Genomic DNA, 26544 nt, shown 5'->3' on the forward strand with positions numbered 1-26544 from the left:
GTCCCCAACCCTATTGCCTCCCAAATCTGGAAAAAGGAACAGGAAAGTGAATACTCCACTGGGACTCTGTAAGCATTCTCTAAGCTATGTCTATAGTTTCCCGAGTTTTACTTTTTCCCTCTATTTTATACTAATCTGTTCTGGATCTCCTAGCATAGGCTTTTAACATACCAAGGCAGGACCATGCTGCATACCATAAGATACACTATTGACTCATGCAGCTGAATGAGTAATTCAGTAAATCTCCAACATGACCCATGTCTACAAGCACAGATTCTATAGCCTTGTTAATTTTTAAACTACAAAAGGTTTCAAAAGTTTTACAAAATTGACCAAAGGATCATCAAATATTTTAAGCTATAACACAAATAGTAAAAATTCCTCCAAATAATGGATTTCATTGGCTGGAAGATTTCATTAATTGTAAGATGCAACATCATTTTGTGTACTAGTTAAAAAGAAAAAAATAATTAAATTAAATTATGGCACATCCTTCTGATTTCAGAGATACTGAACTGGGAAACTATATCTTAAATTGAATGAAATATAGTATATTAGATATTAAGGGTTGGGGAAATTTGAAGTAAATTTCATTTTTTCTGATTTTGAGTTCATTTGAAAAGAAAACATGCAGGTCAGTTAATAGTTGTATATTAGTGGAGTGCACAGAGCTAAGTATCCTGTACCAAATCATACACTGTTCACTAATATTCTGTCCCCATCCCAACCCTGGCAGTATGTTACTTGGCATTATCTTGTTACTTACTACATGACATTATTTTACTCTTTTTTGTTTTCTCAGGTCTGAGCTGCAAGACAATATCAGACAAGATTTCAGGTGAGTACTAAAATGAACTTAAAATGACAAAATATATCACTCATTTCTGCATAAATATCAGCAACCAGAACATCTCTCATAAGCACAACTTTGGGGCCACAAGCTTGATTTTCTGTAATTCTGTGGTTATCAGACTTTAGGGTTTCCAAATGTCTTCTGACACATTTGCTTTAAAAAAAGTCAAGTTCTGAAGCAGCGAGTCTGAGGGGATCCTGAAAGTACTTATCTTAAACAAGCCTTCTAGGCACTAAAGTACCACCATTTGTGAAACTCCACCTAACTGTGAGAATCATCAGTGAGCCCACCTAGTACAAGGCTGGGGCTGGGGTGGGGAAGGGGTTTATCTTTAGGTAGGAGAGGGCACAATTTTCCTAAAGTTTGAGGAACAATTTAAGCATATTTACTCTCTTATTCAAGCTTGGCTCAGATATAATGTGGACTCTGAGATAGAGAGCTTGCAAAAAGCATCGACTTATGAAAGGATTAACAGCCACTTTTATCCTGAGAAGGATCAGACAGATCATCCTGCCTGACTTGCAAGTAGTTTGACATTATTTTGAAGCTTAAAGACAGCCAGATGATCTCAGAAAGAAGGTGGGAAATTAAAAATAAATTCCTGGAATTGATTTGACTAATACAATGATTTAAAATCCAATAAATACTAACATACTTCTACCATCCAATTAAGTACTTTTAAAAAAGTACTATGTACTTTTAAACAGCAGTCAAATTAAAAGAAATAGAGGCAATGATTCTTTTATGATGTGTGAGAACACTGCAAAACTGACCCAACTTGTTCTGAAAACAATTTAGAGAGTAGAAAAACAAAATGAAATTGCTCATTTTATAATACAAATTAGGTTTTAAGTTGTGTTAAGTTGTCAAAAAAGCTACCAGGAAGAAGTAATCAAGTGTTGATAATTTTTCCCCATCCTAGAGAAATTTTATTTATAAAATAAATGCAAAAAACATGTCTTACGTTTATTGGTAAAGATTTGTCTTCCACCCATGTCAATAACTTTGGTTTGTTTCTTTTCCCCTGCTAGGTGCTCCAGTAGAAACCTGTCCAACTCTTTGTAGGTGTTGTGGAAAACACAGCCACGCTCAGCCTGCAGAGCAATTGCATGCTCCAGCAAACTTAAGTTCCCCTTCGCTTTCTCCAGGTCAACAGACTCTTCTGTCATTGATGCCAGGCACTGATTATCATCTTCCTCAGCCCCAGAGAATGAGGCCTGGCCTTTGCCATCCAATGGTTCCATGTGAGCATCCTGTGGGTCTCTCCTTTCAGTTTCAGAATCACACCTATTTTCACAAGAGAGAAATTTGTCACCTTCACTTTTTATTTCAGTAACTTCCAATATGTCTTTCCTATTATCCACTAAAATATACTTTGGGACTCTATGTGGTTTGGTTTCTTCTGAGAAGTTAGAGCCACTATCCCAGCCATTCTCTGCACTTTCAGAGTTACTTTCATTGTCATCGGAGGAGCAGAATCTCAGCTGGGAGTCATTCATTTTGTCTTTTCCATCATCAGAATGAATCATAAAGCACTCATCTACTTCATCACTCTCTGCTTTTAGAGACTGGATGCCGCTGTCATTTAAGTTTTCATTTACAGTCTGAATAGATGCATTTTTTTCAAATTTCCCCAAGTGCATTAAAGATTTGACCATGAGCTCTCGGTAACAGCCATATCTGTCTTCCTTCCCATTGGACTTTTCTTGTGCAGTAGAATGAAAACTCTCATCTGTAGGTTTTATCATGATTTCTTCTATGGAAAAAGAAAACCAATATTTAAAAAACAAGAACAAAACATAGTTAAAGAAGATTATTTACATTTATGTAATAATTTTAAATTACTTAAGAAAATTTAAAAAAATATTTTAAGGAAATATACATAATACATACATGCATATGTATACATAATATATGCAATGTGTAAATGTGAAGGCTCTATCAATTTTTAAAACACTAGGGGGAAAATGTGCAACTTTTTAAAACAAAACAAAACAAAGCTTAGACCTTCATATTCTGAGAATTACCTTTAAAGATGTGAGCTATTAGAATTCTCAGTATATTAAGAACCGAGTGGTTCTAGTGTGCTGAAATAGATATGTAACAGTAACAGAATGTTGAATGTGAAATCACTGTTACTGTACCTCTTATATTTCATGCTTAGTCACCTAGAAGAAAATCAAATATGTACAATAATATACATTATGAAGGAAACAGTCATCATATTTCTCTGTTAGCATGGCAATATATTTTCAAAGTTTAGTTTGTTTATGTTTTCTGCCTTTGTAGTTTTTCCAATATATTTTCAGATTTTATGGAATTTTAGTTAACATACAAAATACATGTACATGATGAAAACCCAAAAAGTTCTGAAGACTTTCGAGACTTCTTGACTACTTTCCTAATCATCATATGCAAAAATTCCATGCGGAGGGAAATACAAGTGAATGGGAAAATTAGCACAATAGAATAATATCTTAAATAGTAACACATTTTCTGGTCTGGTACTTTGTGCATGTGTGTAAAAAGCAAATGAGACAAGAGATGAGGATGGTCAGAGGATGTTGAATATTAACTAGTTATTCTCAGTACAGAGCCAGCTGGAGTCTTGAGAGTGAAGGAGCCGCATGACCAAGAAGAGGCTCCCAAGTGCCAGGCTGTCAAGGGCAGTCTCCTGGACCTCTGTTGTTCCATCCAGTGCAGTTGTTAGTGTCACTCACTTTCATCCTCGGCCATGGCCTAGTTCAGGTGATAAAACCTGTGTGTGTGTGTGTGTGTGTGTGTGTGTGTGTGTGTCTTAATCCCAGTGCAAACACACCGATTAATGGTGCAGCTTCTTTGGTGACCTAATCCGTGCCCAGCATAAGGAGACTCTGGGGAGGAAGGTACCCAGCACACACCAGGCTGTGAAATGCACCAGACATCCCAGCAATGTTGCTCTTAATGAACACTATAACAAAAAAAGAAGAAGGAAGAGGACCCTTTCTGTGTCTCAAAAGGCAGGGTGGGGGATGGGCAACACAAAATAATAAGCCACCTTGAAGATTGCTACAGACACCAAGAGAAGTGCATTCTGTGCTAATAAACATCTTTGGAGGGAAAGCAGAGCCATCCACTGTGAGGACTGTGGGTGAGGGTGTCTGTGCAGAAGACAATGAGCCTTTTTTTGTTTCATTTAATTTTTTTAATAAACATTGTCTCTGACAAGGACACTCAAAAATACATCTCCATCATCTTCCTTTCTGGTAATTATCTCCCTAAATCAACACTGGACTGCCAGGATCAAGTAAATATTGCCATAGTAACTAAAAGCATTTTTGGATGAAGGGAAGAATTTAGTCACAACACTAGCCCCTTTAAATAATGCTGATTATAGGGTGCAGTCTTTTGTTGGGATCTATTCAACATAAACTGAAAAATTTAACATTTTACTTCCTAGAAAAGAGGCTGTATAAACAAGCACATAATATTTGATAGGATGGTCTATCCTCTCCTGAATTCATATCAGAGGAACTCCAGGTTTAAATAATATATTAAACATAGTCTAAAATGCAAATGAAGTTTTTCTCAATATCACGGTTGGTGATTAAGAGAAAGTGTAAAGGGTTATGATAATTTTAAAGTATTATGAACTACAGAAAACAAATAAAAAGCATTTTCAGTGAATATGCTCAATTCATTGAACTATTCTCTCACTCCACTTAACTACCCACATGTGTACAATAATGATTTATAGACATTATACCTAATTATGCATATTTGGGCTGTGGTAGAGTGCTAACAAAAGCTCTAGAAAGCAACAATTACCTCTGTTGCTTAGCTACATAGTTTAAAATATTCCTATTAAGTGCAGATCACCAGAGAGGCAGAAGTGACAAAAATGCACATGTGCACGACAATGCACTTCACTGTGTTGCTGCCAACTGCTAGCATTTTGGGTCATTTCCAGTTTACATAATTGCTTGGTTCAACTGTTTGTTATATGCTAAAAGAAAATATTTATTAATTATTCTTCAGAAAAAGAGGAGTCCTGCCGATAGCTGTGCCTACGTGCATCGCAAGGGATAGTTTCCAGGGATGGTCTGCAAACCAACTTTCTACGTACCCCTCCAGCTTTTACTGTAATTATATGGGGGAAAAAAGTTGAGTAAGTTTTCTAACTTGACAGATCTGTGACGAGACACTTGTTTCTTCTAGCTTGGTAATGGGCTGCCTACTTTTTTCATACTGGTGTGGTTCTATTTTCCCTGGTGAAAATAGAAACTAGTGCCTGTTGTGCTTTTGCCACTGAAATCACTAAAAAACACCTGCTTTTAAAGTCAGAGCCACCTAGGTTTGATTCTGCACCCGGCACTTGTCTCTGTTCAAAGTACACAGGGCCCTTAACATGTCTGATCTTGGCATCTTTACTCATACAGTGAGGCGCTCTGTAGATGTCACACTGTAGACGTCACACAGGGGCACATGGAAAGCAAGTGACACCCAACAGGTATCAGTAAATGATGCCTATCTTCCTCCTTCACTAAATACTATTTTAGATGATAGTAAAGGCAGAGAATATGCAGGGCCCACCACATAAATGAGGTGGGGCTTGTTTTTTTCTTTTATTTAGAATTCAGTAGTGAAACTAAGCCCTGTGAAAGGGTACAATATGCAGTGTAAAGAAAATTCATCCTGGTTAACACCACACCACACATGCTATGGCAACGTTCACCAACTGCCCTGAGAAACTGCACAATGTGGGGGGAAACCTTCACGGGTATGAGATCCAGAGACTGGGGATGTTGGGCCAGCTGCCCTCTAGCTGCCTGAGTGATCTTTTCAGGACCATGTCTTGTGAGTCCTGGGTTCCTAACTTCCCTTGTCTTTAGAATGAGGAAGATCCAATGATTGGATTCAATGATGCAATGATCAAATGATCCTAGGACAATAAACTGATATGTTTTTGGCCTGGTATTCAATTCTTTATTTTGTTTCATGATAACTGCAAGAAAGGTACCTTCTAGTCCACTTTACAGAAAAAAAACTATGGTTTTGAAAGAGCTAAGGGCATATTCAATCACACAGCTAGCCAGTAGGCGCCTGAGATTTAGGGCCACGGCCATGACCTCCTAGCTCCATGTTTGTCCCTCTGTAACAAGCAACCCCCAGATTCCACAACTTAGTAATGTTGAATATCACAGTTGACATTTACAAAATACAGAAACCCTGAGGAGAACCTGTTCAGAATACTAGTAGCCTATTATTTTCTCAGGTTTGAATATTTTCAAGAATTAATTATAGAGGGGATATTAGCATATAATTTATAGAGGGGTTATTAGGTAACTTACAATGAAAAAACAAAGACTCCAAGATTATAAATAAAAATACATGAAAACAAATATAACAATAAAACAAAAACTAGCAAATAACTCCACATCTACTTTCGTAATATCACAACAATATAGGTCAGGAAATTCCTAGGTTGCACTTTCAAGAGCAGTCAGAGTTGGACAGTTACCAAGGACAGCCCTTTCTGGGTACTGAGTACATTTCACAATGTGGTGAGGTTGAAGGGGCTGGAGCTGGGACACCTCCTTCTAGAGTGAAAAAAATAATAAACATTTTTGCCTGAGGTGTAAAAGTTCACATTTGTTTATTTATTTTAAACCAAAGTCTCTACCCTAAGGTACTGGTAATCCTAGAAGGTCTATGCTAATGGATTCTTGCAAATATGTCAGCTCTTTTGCATCAAAGCACCTAAACAAAGGAAATCCTCTGAAAATAACAACACATTTGTATTAGACTCTTTAAGTGTAACTGGGTTTTATTATATTATATTTTTATTCTGTTTCTATACCTAAGTTACTTTCATAGTAAATTAGTTTTCTAGGCTTCTTTAATATATAAATGTGGCTGGAAAGAAGTCTCAGAAAAATAAATTTTGTCTTCTAACATTCTAAACTTGGAGTAGTTTTTCTCTTATTTGCTATTTGTTGAGAGATAATATATAATAGAAGTATTATTTCTGGACACAGAAATCCTGGAGTCATAAGTGAGGGATTCCACAGTAGGTTAATCTCACTTTGAGCTGACCCTTCTTTCCTTGTCTCTATTGAGAAAGTGTATACTTGTCCCTCCAACTGATAGTTTTCTCTTTGCTCCAGTTAAGAAGGTGTATCTGCACGGCTCTGTCCATGGCCCTCAATATCCGCCTGCAGCTCTTTGAAAAATAGCCGGTTGAGGGAATGGGGTATAGTTTTGCCATTAAATGGGTACAAGCTCATGATTTGAGCTTTCATGAGCTTTATACACTCTCTTCACCATTGAACTACCTAATGACAATGCAACTGAGCAATACCTGGCCAAGTAAAGAACTTGGGGTACCAGGAGTCAGTAAAATGAGAGATGAAGAGCCCTTACACTGGTTTTGGGCACTGCCTTAGCTCTCATTACTTCTGGAGGGTGAGGGGTAACTTCCTCAAAGGATTCAAGATAACTTAGAGTTTTGCTCTTTTGACCAGAGATTGACGAAACTGTGACCTGCCATTTCTGGAAATGTTCATTTAATTTTTGAAGAACTTTGCCCAGTCTGATTTCTAAAGGTAGTCATAGCTTTGAGAGAATTAGATTACGAAGCATGGTTAGCTGAGAAATAATTATTTTGCTTGTCCTTCAACTTTTTGTAATTATGTTCTTTTTAATATTTGTAAGCTGCATTACCTTAAACATTAAATCTCTTTGGTCCTTAATGATAATATCTGTAAAATTGTGTCCATAATCATGCATATATCATGTCATTGTTGGGTAGATTAAATGATATAATTTATGTGCCTAGAATATATTAAAAATTCAAAAATGATGGCCCTGCTGCTAGAATTTCAGGATATTCACTGCTATTAGTGGTGGATCCAGTACTAAACGTAGATACTAGGTAACATTTTTGAACTTGAAAATAGATGTCCAGTAGTGTTTACAACTGAAATTTTAGCTGAAAACATTCTGACAATATATTTTCTTGGTTAATATTAAGCACCTACATTGATCACACAAATATAATAGAATCAGTGGACAGATACATTTCAAGTCTAACCACACTGATTCAAAGACTTTCTAGATTCAATCTGCAATTTTCATGAATCAACACAATTCTAACCAGCTCAAGGAAACAAAAGAAGTAATGGATGACTATAATTTACAGATGAGCCAACAGGCTCTAAGTCATATGTTAAACATAGAAAAGTCAGAAAATTTACTTAAACATTGACAAATCAGAACACAACTTAGTGTTTACAGAATCTCAAACTACTTGCAAGCCAAGATTACTGGAGATCTGTTGATTCTCATCTGAGATTTGTGCTCACTTAGTCAATGCACTTTTATACCTTTTCTGTTAGCATCTATTACTATAATTCCATATACAATAGATATTTACAATCTAAAACTCATTACTTTTGGTCTGTGTAATATAGTCTTTTCAAAAAAAACAAACTACATTGTGTATTTTGATTCATATAATGCTGCATTTTGAAAAAAAAGTTTATTTTAATAGAACATCCATACACCTGATTTCACCTTCTAATAAGTCAAGATCTAAGTTTCCATTTTCTTTTTCATGAATTTTTTTAGATATTTTGCATGTCCTTCAATTTCGGCCTCATGCATTAAGCGGTTGGTGATATTCTGACACCTAGAAGCACTGTGACTGTCAGGAACAACTGGGGGTAACTGACCTGAGGAGAAACATCTGAAAATTCTGAAGGTGTAACTACAGATCACTTAGAATGCAAACTGCATTTAATGAGTGACTGCAGAATTGAATTCATGAAACAATGTGTGCTTACAGGTAAGTTAAAATTATCTATTTTGAAAATAATGGGCATAGTGATACATTTTCTATAATATATCATTTTTTTACTGAAGGAGATGCTAGACTGACAAGTTTAGGTCCCTTCTGCAGTCCACTGTTATAAATATTTATTTTTAAAATGTTGAAAATATTAAGATCATGGTTCACCTGCATTGGTCCATGTTGTTGTCACCAAATATAACTAAATAATTCAATATATGTTATGAAATAAAAACAAATGCTTTACTTATGTGTCATATCTTAAAAATCGTAAAGGTTAAATTTGTCCTTTTATTTTGGAAGGTTCTTTAAGCATTAGAAATCTGCCCTATTTAGGAGTCAAGGTATTCTTCAACTTTAAGGCTTAGTATCTTCTACATTCTTCAAAAGGAGGCAAAGTCCAACCCTGCATTTTGAAAATGAACTCAAGCAAAGAACTCTCTGGTGCTTATCTTTAGACATTCCATAGTTCCAGATTACAATCAGCCCTCAGTAGCCAGGACCCAGTAGCTCAGTTGGTTGGAGCATCTTCTCATACGCCAAATGGTGTCAGGTTCAATTCCCTGTCAGGGCACTACCTAGTTGCAGTTTCCATCTCCAGTTGGGGAATGTCTGGGAGACAAGCGATAGATATTTCTCTGTCTCTCTCTCACGTTTCCTCTTTCTCGAAAATCAATAAATATATCCTCGAGTAAGAATCAAAGAAATGAGCCCCCAAAGGATGGATTGTGAGTGAAATGGATGTTTAATTTTGTTCCTAAATTAAAACATACAAGCCGTGTGTTCCACATAAGTTTGGGCTGCTCCTTGCTACCTGTGCTAGGGTGAGCGTCCGTTTCCAGAAGGCCATCATCCTCCTCCGCCTCGGTCCTGGAGTCACGCTCTTCCTTGCCATTCATGTTCGGGCTGTAGTGTCGGGGCTTCATCAGCAAGGATTTTCTCTTGTTGACAGGAACACCCAAGGCCTGCTCTTCAGCTCTCCTCTTCTTCACCGTGGAACTATTGTATGCAGCACTGTAGTGATTGAGGCAAATTAAGAACATGGTAAAATAGTTTATTGTTATTTGCCTTTTCATATTCATGCAGCTAACCCCAAATCTGTGGAAACTTGGGACTAAATGTTTAGGATTTCTTGTTGGCACACAAACAAAAAACCCCAAACCAAACCAAACAAGCATACAAAAAAACTCAAACCCATCCATTGAATCGACTGTGGATTCTATCTTACTGCCTATTAAAAGAGTTTAAAAAAATCTTCCTTAATCCTGAGTAAGCATATGTTAATCTGTGCTTTGCTTGGTAGTACACTAAATACTCAGGGAGGGATGAAACAAGATTTGCGCTAGTCTGCTAATCCTAAGAAACAGCTAATGTGAAAAATATACCAGCAGATACAAAAAAAAATGTCCAGTATGGATAAATTGCAAGGTTTTTCAATAGCTGTTTGCCACCCAAACTGCTTATCTCTGCCACAGTTGCACATCAACTTGAGTTGCCACACCCTGAGCTTTAACTTGAAAGAAAGGAGCAGAAACAGAAAGGGCAAGTTTTGAACATTTCATCAACCCATTTCTACTCATACACACACAAAACTGAAAAGATGCTGCATGGCATTCTATCTTTTGATTCTCACCCATTTGGCACACAGAACAAACATACAAAAGGAGGAGAAATAAGATTGGATTTTACAAAAATGGACTACAGTTTACTCTTACTCCTGTTCTCATATGTTTTTTTTTATTTGAAAATGCTCCTGAAGGGGTCCCTTTCAAAATAGATTTCCTACATACAGTGCACTCAGAATTTATATAGATATCTCTGTGTATTGAAGTTAAGACAAATATTGCCTTGGCAAGCCAGATTCAGGAAGACAAGAGGTTTTATCTATCAGTAAGTCTATGAGAGATACTTATTAAATGTTCTAGGAACTAAAATGCAACAACTTTAGGTGAAATATCCAGAAGAGAGAATCCTAGACTCAAAGTAATACGGTATTACTTACTCCATCACTAAAAATGATTAAGTACTTAGTAATAATACTAAATAGATAAAGGCCTCAAATTATTCTCTTAGAAACACCAATGCAAAGATCGTGGCTGATTCATGACAATTATTTGATTATAGTCATATGAGAATCCTTGGATTTAGAAGACTAAACCTTTAGAGGAAAAAAATGTGGTATTCCTTCTAAGAAAAAAAGATTCTGGAAGGAAATATTACTGAAGAGGGTTAAACATTTCTCAAGAAATAATTAGAATTGGAGAATTTGGAACTTTTCTGAGGAGAACAATGTAGTTCCTAAATAAGCTTTTGTGTTTTCGCAAAACTTCTCTGATGAGCCCCAATTTAAAGTGACTATGTACAGAAGATAGAGCAAAAGAGAATACAACCAGATGGCCATGAAGCAAAAACATGTGTTTACAAGAAGGTTGAAGCAAACAAAAACTTCATGGCTTGGACCTACTGACTTGTCAAGGAAAACAGCCTGTAACGTGTGGTTATGAAATAATGAGTGCAAGAACAGAGACAGAAAACTACCCTTACACTTGCCCTGTTTGTCAAGGGGATGGGCCTTTGAAGGAAGAGGGAAATAATCATATCGAAGGGAGATAAACTTCCTAGATATGTAAAAAGAGCTCAAGAAGTTCCCTAAAGCAGTCAAGGTGTCCAAAATCAAATGAATTTCCAAGATGTTCAGAAAAAATATAAGACCATTATGTCAAACTAAGAAGGTTTATATAAAATGAAAGAGGGTCCTGAAAAATGTCATTCAGAAATTAAACCAGAAAAAAGTAAGTGGATTCTAAAAACCAATTGAAGCATAACATTGGTATTGGGAAAGAAGCTGAGAAAGTTTATGAAGATGAAAATTTGTCAGTGCTGGAAACACTAATCAAGGAAATGGGGTGAAAGGGGTAGATAAAAGAACTGGTCAGTCAGAAAAATGTAATTTCTTTCTTTGATGGTTGGGGTGATGAATGAGGCCGCACATCTACTACCTGTAAGATAAGACACTTACAAACTTTGTATGTTAACATCATTATCTACATTTACTTACAAAGACAAATTACATTCCCCAAATCACATATCTGGTAGTTGGTGGTGCTGATATATGAATCCCAGGCTGTAGGCCTCAAGGCTCTTGCACCCTCTTACATGTTGACAAATCGGAACAATGAATTTGGATAATTTCCATATCCATTTGACAACTGGGTGAATCAGTACCTGGATAAACCTGCCACCTCTCTAACTAGAAAGAAGCTGCCTATCACAAGGCATTGCCCAATGCTTAGGGTGCAGATATATATGATGCTCATTAGCCCTGGAGATGCTACTGAGTTGCAGCAATGAAAAACACATTGTGAAATGTAATTAAAACCCCAGAAGGTTCATATTATGGAGGAGTAGAATGAAACTAATGAAGTGATATTTAATGGCAAAAAAAAATCAAGTTTAGTATTTGGGTCCAACTAATAAGTATGCAAGGATAAGGGGGAAATACAAGATTTTATTGAAAGTACAATTTAGCTTAAAATATGTTTATATTTGATACTGTGTATGACATTCCTCAAGTAATATTAGCTGTGTAATCTGTAACAAATAATTGAATGTTTTAGAAGACAAAATTCCTCATCCATCAAACAAGGATAATAATTTTGATATTACATGTTGTAGATAAAGAGAATACATCTTCTGCTAAGGAGAAAAATAGGTCAAGACAGAGCTGCTCTGGCTCCCAGGTAAGAGCTCATTGGACTCCATCCACATTAGGCTGATGTTGCCGCTGTGCAAAATCACAAACTATCTCCCTGGCACACTGTGCAGATTTATGCATGTTTGTATGTCCATAAGTGCATTTTCCTTTTTTACATATTATTTATATTTACATAAATTACATTAGATTTATATATAACATTTGCTTTAAATCTCACACTCTGTGCACTTCTCCATTCCAAAGTAGCTGCAGTCCTGGCAGCATTTGGAGCTAAAATGAAAGGCTTTATAATAAATATTACCCTTTTTGTGTGCATGGAAAATGGTCCCTTTCCTAGTTTTCCCTGAGGGCACACTATTTTGGCTTTATTGTGACACTTCACTGTGACACTGCAATGAGGGAAAGCCATGCTTTACATGTCACTGAAAGAAATGCCACAAAATGCTAACATATCTTCTCAAGGTTGCCAGAAATAATTTCCACTGGGTTGTGTTTTCCCATCTGCAGAGCTCTGAAATGTTAAAGAAATAAATGAGCTCTATTATCTATATTTTTCTAGTAGATGAGAAAGAAAGGGAAAAAATACCCCTGCATTTATTGTTCTATTCAATCAAACTATTGCTTTAAACATCCAGAGTCCTCCAGGGAACTTTATCAATGCACCATATTTCAAACCTGTCATTATGATGTTATTAAAATATCTTTAAAATATCTGAATTTTTACTCAAGGGGAATTTTTGGTTACACACTTGAAAAATACTCGCATTTAGAAACACAAATTTGAATTCAAAATGGTGTACCCTGTGATGACAATATATGACTGAAATTGCATTCAACAAATGATTGAAGAAAACAACACTTACATAACATTAATAATAAACTCAGTGCTGGAAGTATGTTTAGAAGTCAAGTTTATTAACTTTTCAGGTTTCAGGAAAAAAGTAGAACATATTAAGGAACTGTAAACCCCCAAAATCTATCCAATAAGCACTAGGCTCCAGAACACGGTTCCAGGTTATTTTCCACAGTAATAAATTCCAGTGCAAGTTTTCAAAAGATATGTAATACTTTAAAATGTGGTAGGGGTGGAGGAATTAAGCAAAAAGGAAAAATGGCTCATGGACATGGACAACAGTATAAAAATTGTGACAGGGAAGGGAGTATAAGGGGACTAAATGGTAATGGGAAAAATAACATAAAAATTTTAAAATAAAATTAAATTAAAATGTGGCCTTAGCCATGGCCAGTGTGACTCAGCTGGTTGAGTGTTGTCCTGCAAACCGAAAGGTCACAGGTTCAATTTCTGATCAGGACACTTGATAACCAAAGTTTCTCTCTCACCTCCATGTTTCTCTCACTCTGTTTTCTCCTCCCCTTCTCCTCTCTTTAAAATCAACAAGCATGTCCTCAGGTAAGAATTTTTTTTAATGTGGTTTCAGCAATAAATATATTCTGAGCACTTTCTACCAAAAGGATATAACAGAAAAATGATTTGAAGTTATTAATCTCAGAGTCCAAAAAAACTATTCATGTACTCAAATATTTCCATGGAAAATCCATAGTGTATATTTTTACTAATTTATTTTAACTGGACAGAACACCACAGACTGATGGAAAGAAACCAGAAAGTATGAATTTGAATTTTAAAAAAATTTAAAAGGTACGATGATTGAAAAAGAAAAACTCAAATTGTTTATAGAGACATGATTGTGTTTCAGGAAAACCCAAAAGAATCTACATTTAAAACATTAAAATAAGGAGGTAAATTTAGTGAAAATGACTTTAAAAATTATTTGAACTTCTATAACCATCAATAAAAAATAGAAAAATAACTTAAAAAATAAAGCCACTTATAATACATAGAAATAAGGACACCTAGGAATAAATAAAACAAAAGGTGTGTAAAATTTATACAAAACAAATGACATTTTGAGAAAACTAAAAATACATAAATGGAAAAATATTAAATATTCATGGAATAAAAGATTCAATATTATAAGATTTGAGTTCTACCCAAGTTTGTCTATCAGATTCAATGCAATTCCTCAAAAAATGCCAAAAAGAATTTTTTCCAAATTAACATGTTAATTCTAAAATTGTTATGAAAATGTAAAGACCTAGGGATAGCAAAAATCTCAAAGGAGAACTACAACAAAGTTGGAAGAGTTGTAGTTTTGGGTGTCAAAGTTTATCATAAATATGTAGTATTTAAAATAGGTTATTATTGGGGCAAGGATCAACAAACAGACCAATGAAACAGAATAGATAGATGCTCCATCTATTAGGTCCAGAAATAGATACACATATATGTGGTCAATTTATGAAAAAGGTGTCATTTGAGAAGGGGTGGTTCTTTAATGAATAGCACTAGTTCAATTGGATATATCTATCTGAGGGGTAAAAAACATTTTGACTTCTACCTTATAGTATACACAACAAAGAATTTCAGAAGGACTAGGGATTCAAAACATGCACTGTAAAACAATAATCTTCTAGAAAAAAACGTGAGACAATATCCTCATGACCTTAGCAAAGATTTCTTAAGCAGTTTACAAAAAACAATTATTTAAAGAAAAGGACAAATTAGAATACACTAAAATCAAAAACTTTCATTTACCAATGTATAACAACCAGTAAGTAGAACTTCCTATCAATATTCTACTTTGATCTGTTTACACAAACATGTGCACCTTGTGAAGATTCATTGAGCTCTGCTCCTATGATATGTATGTCCTTCTATTATGCCCTTCAAAACAGTTTTTGAAAGATCAGTAAGAGTAAAAAAGTAAAGCACAGTGGGATTAGTTATTAACAACTTATAATACAGGATATATAAAAATCTTCCAAATAAATAAGAAAATAACAATCGAGATAAAAATGGGGAAAAGATGTGAACAGGCACATCGCAAAAGAGCTGATACACAAATGAAGAAGTGCTCTGGCTCTTTCACCTCCAGAGAAATACAAAAACATGCACTGACTTCTTTGCTAATGAAGTAGTAATTGTAAGTGGAAACCTCTAAAATGTCTCCCTCTCATCACCAAAATAGTAAATCAGGTTTATACTCTAGAAGGCATGGCAAAAATTAGCACTACCCTTAAAACTTAGAAAATATATGGTTGATGGTCCTTAAAATTTGTCCCATTAAATTCACAAGTGTGGACCCCAATGAAATTGATCCCAGTGATCAACAGTGAACTGCCACAAATTCAAACAAATAATTGTTCTTTCTGCATCTGCTAGACTAAAATATGTGATATTTATTTTAGTGATTAACAGAGACTCAGATATGGGTTTTGCAATCACTAACGTGGCAAATATGTTCTTTCCTATCCCTATCAGAGAGCAAAAGCAGGAGCAGTTAGCATTCCAATAATTTTTTTAAAAAGGTGCAGATCTATAGTCTTGCTGAAAACTGTTAATTTTCTCTTGCTTTCCATCATAATACACTCTAAAGGGATGTAGATAACAGGACATCCCACAAAACATCACATTGGTATATTACATTGGTGACATCATGTTAAGAAGAACAGATTAGCAAAAAGTGTCATTTTAGAGGCTTTGGCAATACATCGTTGTTCCTAGGGTGGGAGACAAACCAACGAAGATTCAGGGGCACAACCGTATCCTTGAAATTTTTAGAGGTTCACTGGCCTGGGGCATTCTGAGTGTTCCTATCATAATAAAAGACAAATGATTTAATTTTACACTTTCTACCACTGAGAAGAAAGCACATGGCAGATTGACCCACTTAGGTTCTGGGGACAGTGCATTCCACACTTGGAAAAACCACTCTGACCCATGAATTGAGTGATGAGGCAGGTGACCAGCTTCAAAACAGCTATAGAGCAGGTCCTGGATCCACTATGTTGGTTGGACATAAAATTTGATAGAACACATGGTATGTTTGAAGGTATTTGTAGTAAAAGGAAAAGATAACAGGTTATGGCAAGATCTACTGGAAGAATCACAACACAGAACCACAGGTTTCTGGAGCAAGTAAATTTGCAGTAAAGAATTATACATTACTCAATAAACAGCCCTAGTAGAGACAGAACCCCTGGCCATGAAACCAGAACTGACCATCCTGAACTGGTTTGTGTAGATCTACCAAGGCATAATGTCAAGCAGAAGGAATCCATCATAAGATAAAAGGTCCAATATTGGGCTGGAACAAGTCTAAAGGGAACAAGTAAGTTGTATGAGCAGACCCTCATAACATGCACCACTCTGATGGCAGTACCTTGTGCTCAACTGCCATAAATGGACCATGTGTAGGGCTTGTGAATATCAGATACAAAGGAAGAAAAAGGATGAGACACCCTCAAGTACATTGGCTCCAGATCTAAGTACAATCTGAAAATAAGTTGCAGGTCACCACTGAAGGGTGTCTCTGAAAGGAACAGAGAGAAGAAACCTTCACAAATGGACAGGGCTATAGGATAGAGCAGGTGTGTAACTGTTCTTCCACTTTGCTGGATTGAAAAGTTGCTACGTTTAGAAAATATATGAACTCATAAGCAAAGTGAATAGTTTAATCAGGCAGGAACCAGAAAATGAATATGTTAGTTCAAAGATAAAGGACAAGGAAATAGGAGGAAAACACATGTGGGTGCATATGTGAAATGTGGAAGTCTTTGCCTTGAATGATGACGGCCATTGGAGAGCACATACCAAGGAGTTAGCATTAAATTACTATTCAGATATAATGGCCTGGTAAGGAACAGTCAGCCAGCCTCTATCTTCAGCTTTTATATGCTGGCACAATGGTGTCATTATGGAGTAGCCTTAGTGGCAGGGATTGAAATGTTGAATAGGCCCAACAGCATGGGCCCCTACCGGGATTGACTTAGCTACTCTCACAGCTCACAGTTCAATTTTCCAGCAACAGAAATAAATGTCATACACCCAATATTATACCATGCCTTCAAAAGACCAACCAGCCATGGGATCCTTTTTACTCTTAATGGAATAGCAATTCAACTTGACTGGAACTTACATATATCCTGGATATGAATTTGTCTCCCCTGCCTTCAGAGACTCTGACAGACTACTACCTTAGGGCTTACAGAAGTTTATCTTACCAACAAGAATTTTAATACATCTCATTAGACCAAGGGACCTACTTAAGAAGATCACATTAAGAACAAAATGATTGGATATAACTGTTTAATACACATCCCAGAAATTGCCAGTTTGGTGGAGCAGTAGAATGACTCCCTGAAGGAATAGCTGAGTTGTCAGCTTGGACATGATACCCTGATAAGATGAGGTATCTTCCTGGGAGATATGTACCCTCAAACATTACATAATGTACCCTCAAACATTACATAATGTTATATCCTGGATAGTCTGAATATATGTGTCCAATTAGGAGTGGCTTGGTTTGCCATGACTCTTAGTAACCAACATGAAGGATTTATACATTTCTTATCCCAAATCTTGGCTCTGTGGGTCTAACAATCATAGTTTCCAAAGGGAGAATGCTTTCACCAGAGCACACAGTGTGAGTCCTAATAAAGTTTAAATTTGGACTGCCTTTTAGTCCCTTGGGCTTCTTGTACTTAGAGATCAGTAGGCAAGGAAAAGAGTCACTATCCTGGCATGAGTAACTGACTCTGACCATTGGGGGCAGTAAGGATGCCATTAATATTTTGGGGACAGAGAAAAATATGTCTGATACCCAAGTGATCTACTGAGTGAGCCCCTGCTTTTTCCTGGTCCACACTTGACAGCAAATACATATGTACAGCAACCAGAAAATCTAAAGGTCATGGTGACCGGGGGTTCAGATCTCTTAAGGATGAAGGTCTGATTCAGGCCATCAAGTAAACCATTTAGATTAGTGGAAGTACTTGAAAAGGATAGAGGGAATGAAAAGAAAATTAAGTAGACAGTGATTTAATATACAAAGCAAGTATATATGAACTATGAAGGAATACACTCTGCTGGACACTGTGGCATGCCGCTATCTTTTTCCTACTTCAGGACTAAGGTATTCATTTTACCCACCTAGTGAGAGTGCTGGAAGCTAACGGATTTTAGCTGACTCCATTTCTGGAAATTGCCTTCAGTCAGAGAACTATCTACCACAAAACCATATTCCCCTGGGGGCAGCCCAAACACACCCTTGTCTTAAGGCAAAACATACTCTGAAGAGCAATCCCAGCACCAGAGATCTCAGGAGGAACGTCTGAAACTTCTGTTGGAACTGCATTGCAATTCAACTTCTCCCTCTGCCCAGTCATGCTTCCCTTCTGCTAACAGGTGGTGTTCCCAGGAGCATGCCCCCCCAAAACACTGTGTTAAAGTTTCTGTCTTAGTCTGTTTCTCAGAGAATATAACGTGGGGCAAGAACATGATGAGGTTAGCCCTGGGGGGCAAAGGCAGGTACTGGTCACTAGGCTAGAAGTGCTGACAGTTGTGAAGCTCATTCTGGACTTAAAGAACTCAGATATAGCTCTTCTTGCAGTCTTTGGTCTGAGAGCCTAAAGGATACACAGTCTTGGCTGTAGTTTGTGGGTTTGACTCCATTTGAAACAAGAAGGTGAAGACAGAACTCATTATTATCCATTCAGAAAACCAAGAGCTACTCTTTTGACTTTAAAGACCAATGGTAGAAAAACATGTTAATTTATTTGACAACATAGTATTGTTGTGACATATGATTTCCATATTGCTCTATTAGAATATGCATTTGTGGCAAATCTTTATCATTAAATATTTAATTTTAAAAACTGAAAAAGTGACATACTTCAATGACATTTCCAAGGGGCTTGTTATTAGCTTGGTATAATAAAAATGTACACAAGTGCAAGATGGTGTCTACTTAGTAAGAACTGATGATCTAACTATGGAAAGAAGGTAAACACATGAGACAACACTAGTTGACAAGAGAGGATATTAAGTTTGGAATGAGTAACACCAGCAATATGTGAGAAAGTAGGTCAGAAATGAAGTAGACAGGATGAATACTCCTCTTCCTGTGTTTTAACATAAGCTTCCTTTTAATGATCTAAAATGCCACCCACTGAAATCTAAAAACCTAATTTTTTAAAAACCTGTAATGCTAAAAATATGCCTTAGGAAATTGAGTTTTTAATATTTTCCCACTGTACATTTCGCAAAATGAACACAGTACTTTAAATGCCTAAATCATTTCTGGTAAGAATTTAAGCAATGCATACTCATTTGTTCCTAAGACATGATATCACATTTGATGTGCTGTATTCTTGCTGCACGTTTTTTTTAATTTGAATAAGGGTCACTTCTTTTCCTGAGACCCTCTGATCTGGGACTCTATGCTGTGGATTCCCAGATACTCTGCAACAGCTACTTGACTAAACTTTAAGGAAATTAAGAGAAAGGATCCTGTGAAAAAGCTAAAATCCCACGTTCATTTGAAATGAGCCTCATGATTCTAAGAGAGGTAGAAGCCATCACGAAGGACACATTTACTTTTATGCAGCGAGGAGTATAGAGAATCCTGTTCATTTTTTTTAGCATAGTCCCTGAAATTCATGAGCTAGCGCTCTCACCAATGTCTAAGAATCTTGTGACCAAGCTCATATTTACAGAGATATGTCAAGCTATAGTGTGCCCAACGGTAAACCTATCATTTAAGCTTCTCCTATTACTCATGTTATAAATTCAGCCTGTAAGTTGTTGCTATATATTGATGGATGGTTTGCTGTCAAGGAACACTGATTCCACTGGCAAGATTATTTGATAACACCAGGTTTATAAAAGGGGAGAATTTTTTTCCTTAAGGCCAGGGCTAATAGACATTTTTCCTCATTTAATTGAGATTAAGTTTTGTGAATTATACATTAAGTGCATACTATTAACAACAGGTTTTTAAAAATAACACAGTCAAGCTCTTATATGCCACATTACAATATTACTACTGATAAAAATAATAATAAAAATAAAAACTTGCTCTGAATTGTGTGGTAATAGTCAGATGGAGTTTACCTCCTGCGGCCTTTTGATGCTGGGTGGACATACCCTCCCTCTATTGGGATGTCACTCCAGCAACATCATCAAAACACATTGTTTCTATTTCACCAGAGAGTTTGGCATTTACCATGATTATACAGCTTAAACCTCTGAATTGTCATTCTTTCTCCTGGTAACCTGGAAAGTTCTACAAAAGAACAAAAACCATTTCTGGTTCATTTTGATATCTCCTGTGCATAATATAAGGCCTGTGTGTCTTAGTAACATGTTCGGTAAATGTTCACTGAAGTTGAACTCCACTCAGGTGTAAGCATATAAAAATGACTTCGCTGCATACATGAACATAAGGAATTGCCTTTCTCCAGGAGATGCTTCTAAAAGCTATTTATTGAATGTACGAATAATGTGGCTGGGCCACCCTCCTTGGAACAAGAGTTTACTGATCCCCACAAGCTTGTTTCTAGTTCCCCTTACCACGGAGGGGGTGCTTTTGCAAGACAGACAAAAATGAGTCAGAAGGTAAGTTAACTCATCAGTTCCAAACTCTGTCCTCTGTGGAAAACAGTTATGTAATTTAAACGATAATTCAACCCTTACAAGAACCAAAATTTTTAAGCAAACAGTTATTTAATCATTAATTAAAACATAAAATAATACACTGGCATGGGGAATACAGTCTAATATAAGATTTAAATTTTTTCCAATTTATATCCAAAGACAAACACTGTATCTCAGTTAAATAATGCTGGTGCTACCAATCTCCTTTTAATTGCCTATAAATTGATTAAAGAATTCAACTAATATATGCTACAGCTCAGTCATGCAATATATATACAATTCATTGGCCTCTTTACAAACATCATATGATAGGTCATAGGAATTTTGCCAAAATAATACAAGCTGAATAGATTAAGATAAAATCAGAAAATTAAGGACAGCAAAGAGATAGTTATTTTAGATTATAGAATCAAGGTACTGACATAATTCAGGAAAAAGTTAAAACAGAAGGAGGTTTGTAATTGTATTCTGGTAAATTTGGAATCATTAAATTAAAATTTCATTAAAGCCTGACTGTCTGTTATTTTAATTTATTCAGTAGTACTTCAAAACACATTATTTTAAACATATAAAAATAAAATCTATGTGGTCATATTAATTTTGTAAAATAGCCATATAAAACTAAAAGTATTAAATAATTAAATATGTTATCTTATTTTGGTTATGGAGAAATACAAAAATGAAATTCACATAATGTGAGTGTTTGCTTTGCCAAAATAATTATTATATTTGAAGAGATATTTAAAATAAACCTTACTTTTAAAAAAACTTTAAAGGATTATGGCATTATCTTAGTTGATCTATGACAAGTATCTTATTATAAATCTGCTAAAAACTAAATGTGATTGAGTAACAATAGCATCTTGATAATTCAAGTTAAACGTATTTGTAAAATTTAGTTCAAAGTGACTCTTTTTGCTTTAGTCAATAATGTGAATTCTTTTTTTACTTGAAGCTTGTATTATTAACCATAAAATTATAATGACAGCTATGAAATTTCAAAAATAGAGATGAAAATACTGTATTTTTGCATATTATGTTAGTATATAATAAGACTAGATATTCATTTTTTTGTGGATTCATAGATACCTAGTTTTAGAATAAAATAAAGTGTGCCCTCCTTTAATTTTCCTAGCACAGTATTTCATATAATTTTTTATAGAAATTGTATTACCAACAGAAATTTTGTTAGTGTAGTATGCTTGCAAAAATCATTAGGTTTAAAAAATCAAAACATTAAGGCACTCCTAGTAGGAGATTGGAAGTTTTCCCTCCTTTCCTCCCCACCACTGCCTAAGGCTGGGTCTACAACACTGCACAGTAGGCCAGAGTAGCTCCTGCTTCCTGTAGGAGAGCCAGCCATGCTTCCTCAGCTTTTTCCTGGAGGAAAGGGTTAGTTCCAAACCTCAAACTTGAAAGAAAAAAAAATACTAAATACAAATATCTTCATATTATTTTCAAATCAACACATGAATGTTGCAGAAAATCTTCATTTACCCTTCCATTTAGTAAACATCCTATTTTATTTGGTCTGGCAAATAATGACATCCTCTATGCTCTCTCCCTAACTTTGCACCTTACTTATACTTCCAATATTTGTATGTAGCACAGTGCCTGAAGCCTGATCCTTGAGATCAGGGAGTATTTGTTGTGATCACCTAGACCTTGTGCAAACACTTCCTACTGTTGGAAGAACAGCAGAACCCTTTCATGAACACTTTTAAAGAAAGAAGAAAGTTAATTTTATCATAAAACTTAAAGATTGGAGTGAATTGCAGCTATCTGCTAATCAAAATGAGAACTTGAAGTTTCGGTGGAGGTTGTTGGATAGAATGCAGAACCACTATCCAGCCACAGGCACAATCCCATTTCAAAAATTCTCTTTCAGCTCTCATTTTTGAATGGGGACATCAGAATGGAGTAAATATCAGTGATTATAAAATACACATAAAAAACCCTCTGCTCTAAATTACTTTTGAACAAAAGTAACAAAGGTAATTAGTTTTTAATTCATGATCATGTGAATAACTTAAGATAATCTAAATTAGACAACTCAGAGGGAGAAAAAGTTTACTGTGAACAATGTATAGGAAATTTAGCTCTGTTCTGTACCATATCCAAATCTACCAAATACCAAGTTCCTATTATTTTTATGATGTAGACACATCCTTATTAATGAAAATGGCCCCATTCTTTCAGAAAGTAAAAATCATGAACTTACTAAAATCATTAACTAATTAACTTAAAGGGACTTAGAGCTTCTTTGTTACTGTGGGTCAATCATTCCCAAAAACACTCAAACCAGGGCCACATAAATAAAATCAAGTTAATTTAGTAGGGCTTAAAATCAAGATCATGAAACACAAAGATCTAATTATTGCTACAAGGAATAAAGTATAGGTGTCTTTCTGTTTTCTAGTATGAACATTTATTTTTCTTTTCCCCAAGATGTACATACATGAACTCTTTCTAAGGAGCAGCTTTTGATAGTTATTAAGAATGACAGAGAATGGAGCTTAACAAAATTTTAAACTTTTGATGTAAAAATTAAATATTTACACATGCAGTTGATAATATCTTGTATATTAGAAAGTAATATACTGGCTTCTTTGAAATTCACTACTTCTAGGTGAAATTCATATATACTTTTATCAGGTATTATTATTATTATTATTATTATTATTTTGTCCTCACCCAAGGGTATTTTTTCATTGCTTTTAGAGTGAAAGGAAGGGAGAGGAACATTGATGTGAGAGAGAAACATTGATCAGTTGCCTTCCTTACTTGCCCCGACCAGGAGTCAAACCCACAATCTAGGTATGTGCCCTGATCTTGAACTGAACCCACCACCCTTTGGTTACAAGAAGACACTCCAACTGAGCTTCACCAGCCAGGGCTATATTTGTATTATTTGATGGAGAAAGATGTTATTTTTGTCATTCAGAATAGATTTCATTAATGTTGTCCTTTTCATTATTTGCTGGGTTTTTTTTTCTGACAATTTCTGTTGCAGTTTCTACTATACATATTTCTCAATGTTCAAAAGATTGTTTTTCCCAGTTTCAAGTAAGGATATTTACTTGTATGGACTTTAGTCTAGTATGAACATTTAGAGTGGAAATTTGCTGAAGAAAAGGTAGTATAAAAGAAGGGAAAGAGGAGCTAGAGGGAAGAAGTGTATGGGATTAAAGAGGTCAGAATGAAGAAAGCCAGGGAGGAAAGAAAGAGGAAAGGAAACAGAATGTGTGTGGTGGGGAGGGCAAAACTAGGTAGTCAAAGATGAGCAGAAATAGGGACACTGCAAGCAACTTACAGAGGGAAGGACTAGGAGACACAGACACAACAATATGAAGTAAAGATAAACCCACTGAGGGAAAACAAAACAAAACATGCACATATGCAAACACAAAGGTAGAACTTCATCAAGCAATCTGAGTAATATGGTATTTTTTTTTGGCTTTTAAAATTACTATGACAACACATTTACTTGAGGCAGATATATGGTCCATAAATCCAGGTTGCTTTCTTAATTCCCTGAACTAAAAAAGTAAAAACCTACATATATAGACAAAGGGTATATATGAAAAAGAATTATCTGATACTTGCAGTGCTTCCATTTATCCTTCTCAACTTCACCAAAACATTACAAATCACTTCACAGAACTTGCTGCCACATTGGTGTAATATTTAAAAGGGGGATCTTTTGTTAGCCACTGTTACCTCAATAAATCCAATTAAAAAGTAAAATAAAATAAATAAAAATAAAATAAAAGGAGCATCAATAATGAAGTGTGTACTGACCTAGGAGTCACCTACTTGATATATAATTGTAACTATATGTATATAAATATCTGTGTAATATCTCTCTCTATATGTGTATATATAAGTATTATATGTACAACCACTAATCTATGAAATGTTTTAGAAGCCAGGTACCCTATTGAATCATAAATAATTTGCTTTTAAAAGCTGTGCTTGATTTAGAAACACTCAACTTAAACTGAAGCCCAAAAGTTCTATACATCTTTTCCTGTAACCCAATCCCTTCTATGTGCATGCCTGTGCTTCCCTTTCCATCCACCAATAGCTTCTGAGAAGGTACTCCTTGCCTACCTCTCTTAGCTTCATCAGGTCAGATAGGCTTGGCCCCAACATGGTTCTGCTGTCTTCTAGTGCAGCAAGTTGACCACCTTCCTGGGTCACTCATGGAATGCTGCTATATTTCCATTCAATTTATTGTGTAGAAGTGAGTGATTATTTCACCAGTGTGTGCATTCTAGTGTAATATTCCATCATGTAAACATAAAAGTTTTCATATTCTCATTCAGGATATTATACAGCGGTGCTTTCTTGAGAACACCTAAGCAACTAAAAACCCCATTCTGAGCCAGAGTTCACTTATCTAGACAAGGTGGACAGCAGCACATGTTCATATCTTATAAAACATTGCAGTGGTTTCTATAGTTCTTAAGACATAGACAGTGATTCAGGGAATAGAAAGACTTAGGATGCTCGTTTGACTATTTGAGCTGGGTGCACTTCTGTGAGTTATCTTGTAAACATTATTTATAAGGGTATTTCCATGGATAATAGGGATCGTGAGGTTAAAAGCCTGTTTGCAAGCTTAGTCTACAGATTGTCAAGAAATGTTCTTGCATCTGTTTTAAATATAGAAATAAAGTGAACATTAAAGCTTAATTTTTAAAGCACAAAATCATAACATTGAAGACATTTGGATCTTAACAAATAAGTTTTCTTTTGATTCATGGCTTTTCACTGCTTTTAAAAATGTGAGGCAATCTAAGAATCTCAAAACACCAATTCAAAAGAACCTATGTACCCCAATGTCCATAGCAGCATTATTTATAATAGTCAAGTACTAGAAACAGCCTAAGTGCCCGTCAGTGAATGAGTGGATCAAAAAATGGGTACATTTACACAATGGAATACTATACAACAGAAAGAACCCCTACCTTTTGTGACAGCATGGATATAACTACAGGTATTATGCTAAGTGAAATAAGCCAGGCGGTAAAAGACATATCATATAACCTCACCTATAAGTGAAACCTAATCAACAAAACAAACAAGTGAGCAAAATAGAATCAGAGACATGGAAATAAAGACCAAACTGACAGTGACCAGAAGGGAGGGAGGTAACAGAGGAAAGAAGGGGAAGGGTAGTCAAGGAACATGAATGAAGGATCCATGGACAAAGACAAAAGAGGGGAGGATTGGGTGTGGGAGGTAGGGAGTGGTTAGGGTAAGGGAGAGTGATGGGAGAAAAGTGGGGACAACTGTAATTGAACAGCAATATTTTATACACACACACACACATACACATACATATGGGGCAATCTTGCTAAGGACAGGCAAATGAAAATGGGTTTGAAGTAATGGAGGGAATTCACCTTCATATACATAAAGGGACAGTCTCTGGTCTTATCTATCCTCCCTTGCATGGCCCCATGCCCCAGCCACTCAAATGCATAGCAGGCCAAGAACTAGGCCAGGGAAAGAGTTTTCCACTCAATCTCATTGAATTCATCTTTGCAGATGCCCATAGGAGTTCCTTGGAAGGACAAATTCTAAATCCTTTCTGCGGTCAAACAGCTAGCCAGAATTAACTG

At 35.7% G+C, this 26544-nt stretch overlaps 1 protein-coding gene across 2 annotated transcripts in view; it reads right to left on the reverse strand.

Moving 5' to 3' along the window:
- Positions 1-26544, reverse strand: part of ST18 (ST18 C2H2C-type zinc finger transcription factor) — a 157640-nt gene that overhangs the window by 57391 nt on the left and 73705 nt on the right. For both annotated transcript variants that reach the window (XM_037038670.1, XM_037038669.1), the window contains exons 8-9: positions 9496-9695; positions 1818-2609 (exon numbers count right to left, since the gene is read on the reverse strand). In XM_037038670.1, the coding sequence (XP_036894565.1) occupies positions 1818-2609; positions 9496-9695 (992 nt within the window). The remainder of the gene's footprint in view (positions 1-1817; positions 2610-9495; positions 9696-26544) is intronic.

Source organism: Sturnira hondurensis, unplaced genomic scaffold (assembly GCF_014824575.4).
Source record: "Sturnira hondurensis isolate 20B ecotype Veracruz unplaced genomic scaffold, ASM1482457v3 Scaffold0024805, whole genome shotgun sequence".
Taxonomy (NCBI): domain Eukaryota; kingdom Metazoa; phylum Chordata; class Mammalia; order Chiroptera; family Phyllostomidae; genus Sturnira; species Sturnira hondurensis.